The 12046-nt window shown below is 43.0% G+C and overlaps 1 protein-coding gene across 15 annotated transcripts in view; it reads right to left on the reverse strand.

Annotated features, from left to right (window-relative positions):
• RBFOX3 (RNA binding fox-1 homolog 3) overlaps positions 1 to 12046 on the reverse strand; it is a 460885-nt gene that overhangs the window by 62843 nt on the left and 385996 nt on the right. For 6 of the 15 annotated variants that reach the window (XM_087924923.1, XM_087924936.1, XM_087924935.1 and 3 more), the window contains exon 1: positions 6684 to 7095. The exons of 4 other annotated variants lie outside the window; for them this stretch is intronic. In XM_087924923.1, coding sequence (XP_087781049.1) covers positions 6684 to 6785 — 102 coding nt within the window. In that variant the 5' untranslated portion in view covers positions 6786 to 7095. Of the gene's footprint in view, positions 1 to 6683; positions 7096 to 12046 lie in introns of those variants that run through there. 5 more of the 15 variants (XM_087924927.1, XM_087924929.1, XM_087924928.1 and 2 more) reach the window with 3 other exon arrangements.

A 12046-nucleotide genomic window follows, 5' to 3' on the forward strand; every position in this document is an offset into this window, starting at 1 on the left:
GCAAAGTTTAAGTTTGTTTTAAGGATCCACTTAGGTTTTTTAAAAATGGTAGCACTTCACTTTTCATATCTCTGTGAATGTGTGCAAGCAATGAAGATACAAATCTTATCAAATTAGTCTGATTATATATACTTCCTGCAATTAACTCACACACACACATTTCGTATAAAAAAAAAGGAATGAGGTATAGATGAATAAAGGCAGTCCTTGCTTGACTGAATGACTGCCTCATTCAGCAACTGTTCAAAGTTACAGTGGTGTTAAACAAGGAGATTTATGACTGGTCCTCAAACTTGCAGCCATCGCGGTATCCTAGCAATCATGTGGTCACAATTGGGGCACTTTTGCAACCAGTATACAATAGTTACAGTGTTCCATGGTCGTGTGATTGCCATTTGTTATTCACACAGCTGGCTTCCAAAAGCAAACTCAATAGAAAAGCCGACAGGAAGTTGCCAGTTGTGGTCACATGGCGTCTCACTTAGCAATCATGGATGTTAGAAGTGAAGTTGTGATTCTAGTCATAGTCATGTGATGTTCTGCTTAATGACCATGTCACTTAGTGATAGAGTTGATAGTTCCGGTTGTGGTTGGTTAAGTAAGGACTATCTGTAATCGCCAATTGCCATTTAATTTGGTCTTCAGTTTTTTCTTTGTTTTGCTTTTCTTCTTAATTTATAGCCCTTCCCCTCCCCCACAGCAGAGATTAAATGAATTACCAATGCTGCTATATTAATATGTCCAAAACACTTTGTAAAACATTTCCTGTAGGCCGGCTGGGCCTAATATCCACCAGCTACTTCCAGGTTTAGGGCAATGAATCAGAAAGGATCCTAGCTAGGCTGAGACTATTAAAAATAAGGGAAAAAACATTGAAAGGGTTGAAGAAGCAATTAACAAGAATAAAAAACTACACTACATCTGCAACAATGTGACTGGCGACGAAAGAATACCTATTATCCAGGGATGTTTTTAATTTGCTGACATCATTCTCCTACCTCCAAGTTCCTTTTAAAATATGGGCTTTTTGAGTTCAAGAAGGCTCTATCCTTTTGGAAGCAAACTGTGCTTGGGTTTGCCCCAAACTTCATAGGATTCTTCCTGCTTTCAAACTTCAAACCACAGGTACCAGAGTGAGTCAATTTAACAGAAGCTTTGATTCTCTCTCTCCACAAACCAGCCCACATTAATACAGTCTGTCCAGTGCTAATTGCAGGATCCACTGAACAAAGAACCGGTTCGGCAAGGTGATTCATAGTGGAGTGTAGCTTGAACCAAAAGAAAGCTGCTTGCAGCAGAAAACTAATACAACAATACCAATAGCATTTAGACTTATATGCCCCCTTCACAGTGCTTTACAGTCCTCTCTAAGCAGTTGACTGAGTCAGCCTATTGCCCCCAACAATCTGGGCCCCCATTTTACCCACCTCTAAAGAGGATGAGAACAATTGTAAAGCACCAAGCTGCTGGACAGGAAGAGGGTGATCTCTATCCCTTCTGCTGCCTCAGGAAAAGCCTTTGTTGGCTTTGTAGTTTCTCTTTATCTTTGATTTAGGTCAGCCACAATGTTGTGGCTCAACCCTTAATGCCACCTGCATACACCTTATGTTCACCTCTTTCTTCTCCCCAACTCCTTTCTACCTGCAACCAAGATAATTTCTTACTTGCCAGCTAAACAGACAGTTTCAATTGCCTATCATATCTATGACAGGGGACGCCAACCTTTTGGACCTCAGGGACCACCAAACTCATAATTTTAAATCCCGCGGACCAGAGACCCTGGGAAAATCCCCCCAAAAGTCTGCAGAAAAATTCCACATCCCGTTTTCCTACCGATCGATCATTCTTTATTTGGGATCACAGGATACCGCCTCCAGCTCCGTTCTCAGGGGGAAAGAGGGGTGGGGGGAGAGAGAGACCTTTGGCTTCATGTGAGGAAAGCAGCAGAAGTCTTTTTTTTCTCCCCCAAACTCCACTAGAAATGAGTCTTTGTGAGATTTGTCACACCAGCGCAGCCTCTTGGAACAAGGATGCCTTGCAGGGTCCCAAAGACTCATTTCTGGTGGAGTTTGGAGGAGAGAAAGAAAAACTTTTGCTAGTTTCCTTGCGTGCAGCCAAAAGCAGAAGAAGAAAGAAGCCGAAAGGAGCAGCCCAATGGCCAGGCGAGGCGCATGGGGTGAGTGGGGCAAGTTCCCCCCCTCTGTCCTTTCCCCTCTCTCCTCACTACCTCATGTCGTTTGCAATGCAAGCGACGCAAGCCTTGTGTTCTCGTGGGGCATGTAGGGTGGCGCAGCCTTGTGTTCTCACGCAGCCTGGATTAATTGCTTTGGGGATGACATTTCTCTGCGGACCACTGAAATTTTTTCGCGGACCACCAGATGGTCCCCAGCCTACTGGTTGGCGACCACTGATCTATGAGATCCACTTACAGATCCAGATGCTAATCAGGCCAGCAGAGCCTGGAGGGGCTGGGAAGGTGACAGGACAGTCTGGGCTCTTTGAGGCAGCATTTGGTTGTATTTTGCCACCAATCTTTGTAAATCATTGTCTTCCAAATATTGGAGATCATAATGAAATATTAAAAAGACCTACTGAACATGGGACAGTTTATGTGTGGGCATGCAGCGCATGCATTTCATTAAAAAAAAAAAGACTCCAGCAAAGGCAAAGTTTGCCTTTTATATGGCTTCCATCAACAGATAATCAGTTTCCAAATCAATGTGTGCGCCATGTGTGGAAGGAATTGTGAGTCCTCTTCATAGACTAAACTCTGCTGTACTCTTTCATTCCCTTTGTTAAAGCAGAATGTGTGTGAGAGTTTTGTGACTAGAATAGCAGCTGAATTTTACATACACACTTCGGAACAGCAACTCAAAATCGGGTTTTGGAAAGAGTTAAATCTGCATTTTGTCAGAAGGAAAGCACTTCTATTTTGAAGGCACACACAGCTTAGAGAAACTCAACATCTTGACAGAATCTGAAGCAGCTTTCAGACTTCAGCTAGCATGTGGTAGGCATGTGAATCTCCCCATCTCCAAATTAAAAAAAAATTACAATGCATCTGCAATGGGATTTGGGTGACAGTAGATCACAGCATATCATAGGACAGACACATCTTAATACCTCACTATATAAGGGACAAATTAATATTATAGTAATTCAACTACACTCTGACATTCACTAGGGGATGGAGCAAATCAAACTTAATGAAACAAACGTTCAAATTTTATTTGGACTGTGGTAAAATCCAATTTCAGCCCTACCATTTACCAGTAATGTTCCCTGCCAATAGTGTGGAAATTCACATCAACAATTCAGCTAGGCATTGGACATAAACAATAATTTTCAGCTTGCTCCAGATATAAAGCCCCCCACATTTTCAATCTACTTTTAAACATCTAAAATATATGCCTATCTTATATGTATGATAACAAACACCTATGCACAGGTATCCATTATAAAAGCATGCTAATTTATTTAACTCCACACTTACTGCTTCTCTATATGCAGAAGAAATTTTACTATTTCCTAAACCTGTTTCTTAAAGCTTTGATTTCTGGAACCAATTCTGAATTTGCCTACAAATGCTATGTAAGATTATACTTTTCCTAACCTAAATCAATGCAATATTTTGGTGATGTACTCCCAAATGGATCAGTTAAGCTAATATAATGTACAATATGACACACATCCATTTATATGCACACCAAGTGTCAAGTAATTAGCAAGGACTAATGAAGGAGACACTTATTTTTATGGTTTTTAATCTTGGAAGTTTAGAGGAGAAATTCTCAACAACGCATCTATAAGAGATAAAGGACCACTAGGGATTGCACTAGGGATCCTTTTACATTTAACATCTGTGAACATGTAACCAACTGTTAAATATATACAAAAATAATCCTATTATGACTGAACATATTAGCATCATCACTATTAAAGCTGGGCCAAAATATTCAATTTTTAAACTTTTGAATGACGAATCTTTATTTTGCAAACAAGATAAATAAGTGTGATAAAAGTATTGTGTTAGGCCAAGGATTCGTTCATCTAATATATATTCCCAGCTACTAAAAAATATTCCTTTTCTAAAAGGTGTTTACAGGAACAAGTATTAATAAAAGTAACGGGAAGAAACATACATATTCCCTTGGAGAGGCAGTGAAATGGCAGCTTCAATTTGCCATATCTGGAGCTCCATTAAAATCTCGCAAAATTGTCAATTATCTAATTCTTATAGGACCGTGAGAGTGCGTGTGCATGGCATCTGGACATATTCTTGCCAAAGTCAAAAATCTTGAACTGGCTCTAGATTGTTGTTTGAATGTCACCAAACTTCTGCTTATTAAGTAAGAGCTGGAGGTAAATTGAAACTGGGCACTCTCGATATTTGACAAACATTGATGAGTCTGTGTAATCCAGTTTTCATAATCAACTTTTATGGATTGATTATGGGGTTCAGATTTTAACTTGGTTGAAAATTCCTTGAGCAGATATTTTGCTTACTATCAAATGTGTGGTTTCCCCCCACCACCACCATAGGAACTGAGCCACAATTAAGGTTAACGATCAACCTTAAAATTACTCTTGAATGCCCCAAAATGAACCATGGCAGCGAGCCTACATTCAGCCTCCATGCCACAAGGCCTCAAAGGAATAAACCTGAATCAAAATGGTGGGGGACAGGACAGGAATAATTGTGTCCCAAGCTGCAGCTTCCACATAGGCCTCCCCCTTAAGTACATAGTTTTTGCCAGTTATTATTTTTTGTTTTCAAATATTGTTTTTAAATTAATTCTTAATTTAAATTAATTTGATAATGAATAAAAACTTCAGATGCAGATTGTTTCCTGCCCAGTGTAAAAAAAAAGAGAAATTTCAGCCTATTCTCCAAAACCAAGTAAGTCGCAAACAAATAATCTTCCTAAAATTATATAACACCCCTCCCCTCAACACACTTAATACCTACAAACGAAGTGGAGGAGGCTTAGGAAGCAGAGAGGGTGGGGAAACCAGAAGAAAATAAGGAGGCTTGAGAAAAGCTAAGAAAATCAAGATATTCAATGAAGCTTCTCCTTCCCCTAAATTCCCCTGTGCTGATGTTTTGGGCTGTAACCACTCAATTAATGAACTTGCTTGCAATATTCCCGTGCCCAGTCTAGAGGAAATGCAATATGCACCAGGCAAAACGTCCATGCAGCTTTCCTGAAGTCTTAGCCGGCTGAAGGGCTACGCAGTGCGACCAAAAGCAAAAACCCCAAAGGATTCCCCCTAACAGAATACCCTCCGTGTTTTAATCATATTAGCCCAGTCTGTCTCCTAGTTCAAAGCAAGAGAGGCTTTCCTAGTATGCCCTTCAAGTATTCATAAATCCCTCATGCAGCTGACTTGTGATATTTTTTCTGAATGAGTCTTCATTTTCCCAGGGAATTCCATGCCTTAGCAAGAAGACACTGAAATTACAATTACCCAAACTCCCATGCTTCCTCTGGAATAGGAGCCATTCCATTCTGGCTCTCTCTGACGAACATGTACTAAGAAAAGAGAAAAATCATGATTCAGAGAATTCCCCTTCTCCAGATTGCAGAGAGAGAGAGAGAGAGAGAGAGAGAGACGCCGTGTTACTCTGCTAACTTAAGGAAGTCCTAGGTGTGAATTATCTTCTCCTTCCATTCAAAGGTTTGAAGCATTAAAGCAAACAGTAATAGCCTCCCTTCTTTTATTTAAGATTTTAGAACAAGCCCGGGACTGCCCTTCTACCCCAAAGGTGGCTGGCCACGTCAACTATTTAGTGCCAATGGTTAGGAAGCTATGAATTTTTAAAAACTCCTTTGAGCTCAAATGGAAGGGTTAGCACAGCTGGGAGACAGGGATTTCCGATGCTGCAAAGAGACTTTTGAAGGCAACAGCTTCCATTCCTCTGGAGATCCCGGGCAAGAAACATGTGCGGCTCCTTGATCACAGTGCCAAAGTGAAAGAAAGTGCCGTGGCCCTGCTGGGGAGGGTGCTGTGGGCATCGCAAGCCCCCCCCTCCCTTGAGAGAAGTTAAGGAACTAGACTCACATTGCAGTGAGATGCTTCAGCTAAGGGGAGACATGCCTGGCAAAACCAAAGCTGGCTGGAAATTGGGTTGCAGCACTTCGGAGGGCCAAGTTGAGACAGACAGATCTGTCTTTTAGGTTATTCACATGTCTACATACAAAACAGCCACATCCAGACCACCCTGGAAGCATAAAATTTGACTGCAACAAAAAAAGGCAGCGGAAAGAGAGCAAGAGCGAGATAGCCCACATGCATGGCATCTGCTGGCAGAAACCAGGCTTTAAACACATTCTAAACGGGGCTTCCCTGGTAACACAAACAGGTACACACTCCAGATATACAACACAGCCACCTATTGTCTTAATGGGGGCGGGGGAGGTAAAGTTGAACAGTGCTGCACTCTCCCCCCCCCCCCACTTACAAGCTCAGAGAAGTGTCATCTCCTTGATCTTGAGCTGGCTGCCAAGTCAGCCCTACTGCAGCCAGACAGCGCACAGGTGTTACCCTGGAGCCCATCTCCAACCTGTGAGCGAGTTAGACCTGCCTTTGGGGAGCCCGCGGTAGCGGCGACGGAAGCCCTGATCTTTTAGCCCTGGGGAGGCCAACCACGTGTGAACAGGAGGCACAAAGAGGCGACTTACCTGCTGGAGGTAGAGGAAGGCTGGGGGACAAGGGAGAGAGTGCGGGAGCAAGGCTGAGTTGGAGACCAGGAGGCAGCCTGAGTTAGCCATCGAGCAGAGCATGGGTCGCCAGCAAACCCAGGAGCGGTGATGTTGGCAGCTCCTTCTGCTTCTTCTCTTCACAGTACTTGCTTTTTCTCCGTTTTTGCCCCCACCCCCACCCCTTTGGCAGCTCCCTCGTGTGGAGCTATTTAAGAGGGCTCCATGAGAGGAGCTGCCTTCTGTGTCCTCGGCTCAAACAACGAAGGAGCAGCGTGCCGGCTGAGAGTCGGTGCCATTAGACGAAGCGGCTGAGCGAGCGCATGGTCTGCAAAGGGTGTGTGTGTGCGTGTGTGTGTGTGTGCGCGCGTGTGCGCGCGTGGGGGTAGGGGGAAGAAAGAGAGGGCTGGGAGGCGGGGGAGTCCCCTGTGCATTCAGATATCAAACAGCTCGCTAGGAAACCAAGAAAATCCGGAACAGCTGAGCCTGCACTTAACCCTTCACCTGCTGCAGCTCAGCTTCTTGCCCTGCGATAAATAGGCCAGTAAGCAAGCTTCGCTTCGCTTCGCCAATACGGTAAGGGTGGGGTACCTAACTCAGATTTGTTGCCTACTCGGGCATCACCCCAGAGAAAGTGGCCGAGATCTTCGGAGCACTTCTTCCAGAGATGATAATGACCCGGGCGGCATACCGACTTCCAAAAGCTTCTTCCTTCCCTCCTTCCTACCTCTCTCCCAATCTCTAGGGCCCAGGTAGATAGTTGAAGAAAGTTAAGACTTGTACCGATTAAGGGACATGAGAACGAAAGGCAAGTATAGTGTGGCCGAATGAGATTTAAAATGGAGGGGGTGGGGGAACTCTTTGGCTTGTGAGTCTGGATAAAGTAGAGACTTCATATTCCCTTTTTCCTTGAAAAGAGAACCAGGATCTGTTTAAGACCGTGATCTTATCAAAGGAAATAGAAAAGGCCGAGATATTTCTGTAACATGGTTCAGGGCTCTGCCTGTATCAAACTCAAACATACATACAGGCTCTCTGCCTGACACAAGTTGAATCCAGAATGCTGGTCACAGACAGCATCTTCCATCTCACAATGGCTCCTGACGCTGTAATGCAATGTATAAGGGAGCCTGCCAGAACCATCTTTTTTGATGCAGGTTCTGTTGGACAGGGTTCTTGCACTTTTGGATCTGCAGCAAAATGCAAAGCTTCAGCATACACACGTTGTAACAGTAATGGAAGATTCTACCCCCAGTAGCAGCCCTCTCTTTGGTTAAGTTTCCAGTTATTTCCAACTTTATACCCTTCTTGCCCAACAGTTAACATTTAGATAGATAATTAAATTCTTTGTAGGGAGAGTTCCATCATACAAACAAATTTTGTGCTCTTATTCAGCCGGCTTCTCATAAATTCCATGCTTAAATAGGAATTTAAATACCTCTGCATTAAAAAAAAAAACCCAGTAACACTCCTTTGCCATTGGACAGGTTTTTTACAGACTACCAACACACTACTCCGAAGTTGCAAATAAATATCTATTTTCCTGGATCATTTTTTTTTATCATGCCTTTATAGTTGCACACCTATTACTAGTGAATTCAATTCTGAGAAATTCCTGCTGTGAAATCTTTGCTATTGATCAGCGCCTTCACAGTAAACTTCAGAAGGGTCGTTTCAATAGGAAAGGGTAGAAAAATAAATCAAGTGAAAGTTATAAGCGAGGGTATCCTTGGATCAGACACTGAGGTATCTTGCCCTTTTGAAAGCTGATAAACAGAAACCATTTTTTTTTAACCCATTTGCTTAGGAGCGGCAGTTATTTCAATTATGTAATGAAAAGATTCTATCCAGGATAATGGATCCATAGCCATCATCATACTCCTGTTATATCAGTATATTGGCAAATGGAACATAACCCACAGCTTGCTAATGTTGACACATGATCCCACCAAATCTAAATAATATAGCTTGACTTCTTAAAAAAAAAGTTCAACCAAACAAGGAAGTTTATCACATTCTTTTACAAATGCCCAGGTTCACACACTGTGGAGGCTCCAGGAAAAGAAAACTTTGCAGCAACTATCATTTGTAAGGCCTGGTTATATAGCTAATCGCCTGCTTCTCAAGGGCTTGTTGAAGACTTGCTCCATGGAGTTCCTGCAGACCTTAGGAAAACTGGGGATGCCTCAGCATTTTACTGACCTTTGATGATCTCACAAATTAAGCAGGACTAGTTTATACTTGGATGGGAGATTGCTTGGGAATGCCAGAGCAATAGCCTAGTCTGAGAAGAAGAAAAATAATAACAATCCCAGAAGAAGCCACTAGCAAATTACTACTGTAACGCTGCCAGAAATCTCTGCATGGATGCAGTCACTAGGAATAAACTCAACTTAAAGGAGTCTGGAAAATGATCCATTTTTTAGACCTGCCTGTAAAGGCCACTTGGGGCTTCAGCTTAAGGCTGATTATCTGCAGGGCCCAGTTTAAATCTTCTGGCCAGCTGCAAAGCCACCTGTATCCAGCTTCCTTGTGCAGCATAAACGTGAATCCAGTATTCAGTTCAGCCAGAACGTGGGGTACGCGGCAATTGGGCTGCCTTCCAAGGCTCCAGGCAGAATCCTCCCTGCCAGGCAGAGATGCTTCTAAGTGAGTTTTATTAGGTGATTCTTCCTGCTGCAGCAGCCATCTGAAAAATGCAGAGTATAAAATTGGGGACTTAAATTATTTTCAGATCTGATTCCCATACAGATGCACAATCCATACTCTCTGACCAAGGAAGGAGAAGGGCGTTGTTTCTTCTTTTCGCTGAACTACAAGAGTCCCGAGAAAACACGATCCTTTCCTTTGAGGGCTCATTCTAAGCCCTACAGACCCTGGCAAAAATACACACGGTGGCTTTTGAACAAACTGGGTGTAGGGCAGGGGTGGGATTCAAATTTTTTAACAACCGGTTCAGTGGGTGTGGCTTAGTTGGTGGGCGTGGCTTGGTGGTCATGTGACTGGGTGTGGCCAACTCAACATCACTCACATCGAGGCACGCATCTCCTCGCCTGGCCTCTCATGACTGTGGGGATGCTGCAACAGTCGTAAGTGTGAAAAATGGTCTTAAGTCACTTTTTTTCGGTGCCATTGTAACTTTGAATGATTACTCCACACAAGCAAAGTACCAGCAAAGGAGGGGAAAAAAACTCCAGAGATGTTCCTGAAACAGGAAGTCTAGTCCTGCCAAGAATGTAATAAGGGTTAACGGAGAGGCAGTTTCTGTAAGCAACACCAGAATGTTTCCTTCCTGCCTTCCTTAAAGGATTAGGCCAGTAATTTCTTCTAACAACCGGTTCTCCAAACTGCTTAGAATGTTAACAGCTGGTTTTAGAGAATAGGTGTGAACTGGTAGAATCCCACCCCTGGTGTAGGGACTTATAGATCGAATGAAGCAATAGAAGCTGCTGTGAGCTTTTGGCATTTTCCCAACCGTGAGGACAATTAACCAGCTTGCCTTCAGAAGTTGTGGGTGCTTCATCCCTGGAGGGTTTTTTCACTTGTCTGAAATGGTATAGGGCTGTGATGGTGAACCTATGGTGCGTGTGCCGGAAGTGGCATGCAGAGCCGTATCTGCCAGCATGTGAGAGGTCGCCCAGAACAGCCTCACTGTACATGCATGCGCGTGCCCCCTGCCAGCCAGCTGATTGTCAGGTATTTGCCATGCATGCATGAGGGAGATGCACAGGGGAGACACACGCGCATGCGCAGAGGGTGAGGTGGGTACGGGGGGGTGTCATATGCATATGTGCAGAGGTGCGCAGCACAGGGGGTTGCACGCATGTGCAGAGGTGCATGACATTTGGGGGAGTCACGCATGCGCAGAGGTGCATGGTGCATTGCATTATGGGTGGAGGCATGTGTGTGCTCGCACTTTTGGCACGTGACAAGAAAAAGGTTAGCCATCACGGGTATAGGGTCTCCTCTTTGAGCAGGGGGCTGGATTAGAAGACCTCTAAGGTGCCTCCCAGCACGATTCTGATCCTGATTCCCAGGAAATGATGCAAAATAGCAGCTATTCAGGAGAGAGGCCCCAGGCTCTTGAGCAGCATCCGTGGTCAGGGCAATAGAAGACAATCAGAGATGTATGGATGTCGACTGGGGTCTCTCGGTAAAAAGGATCTCTGGCAAGAGCCATAGCAAGAAAAAGGGGTGGTTACCCATTTTGAGAACAGATGGGGATCAGACCAATGCTTCTTTAAAAAGGGTTGGCTAGTTGGGTCACATGTCTTCTGTTGCCCCCATACAATTAACCCCAACAGCAAAACAGGGACTCTTCTCTGCCATGTTCTTTGGGGGGCGGGGGGGGGGAACCTAATCTTATTTTTAATCAACATCCCATGCAAACTAATCAGCTAGAAACGAATTCTGAATGAGATGCCTCAAAGGATGCCGTAATATATTAAAAAGAAATCTACCGGGTTTCCCAAGAAGAGGGAACATGTTTACTAATGCTCAGTAACAGCTTTGTGTACACACACACACACACACACACACACACACACACACACTGCTGATGAATAGAAGGCAGATGTTATAGAAAGATACTGCTAAGTGTAGTATTTGTTTTAATATTTCTTTTTTTATTATAAGATTACCCGCCCCCCCCCCAAAAAAACAACAATATCCCACACAGCACCAGAATAGAAAAGATAGCCTGCAGAAAAGGCAATATTAAAAACAATTAACAAACCACATGAAAATTAAACCTGAAACCAATAAATAAATGAAAAAAGGGCCCTTCCCCAAACTTTCTTAAGATTGTAACAAAACTTAACAAATCACAACACTATACCTCTAAAATATAGGTTAAATGTATAAATGTCACGGGTTTACAAAGGATATCTTGTAATACAATGCAATAATCAAATGTAGAAATATATACTACTACCTAGAAACATCACTGTATTATTATAAAATTTCATGAAATCTATTCCAGAACAGAACATATTGCTTCATTTTCTGATTAGTTGAAAATATTACTTTTTCCAGAATAGATAAATTACACGAAGAGCCAATCCTTAATGCCTAGAAAAATACCATTTCCCTCATTCCTCAATATAATTCTTTTTGCCACTTCTCATGCCCAGTACAACTATAATTCCTCAAACACAGTCATATTCTGGAGTTTGGAGTTATAATTCAGCATCCTATTAACTTCTTTAATGTTAGGATTTCCCCATAAATCTACTTATGGACATCGACATACTATTTCAAAAGAATACCGATAGTTCACAGAACCAAGTCATGGGGTCAATGATAAAGGTAAAATAAATAGTCTCTTTCAAGTCAAATTTGACTTC

This window comes from Pseudonaja textilis, chromosome 2 (assembly GCF_049901715.1).
Source record: "Pseudonaja textilis isolate UNSWEBS1 chromosome 2, rPseTex1.2, whole genome shotgun sequence".
NCBI classification, from domain to species: Eukaryota; Metazoa; Chordata; class Lepidosauria; order Squamata; family Elapidae; genus Pseudonaja; species Pseudonaja textilis.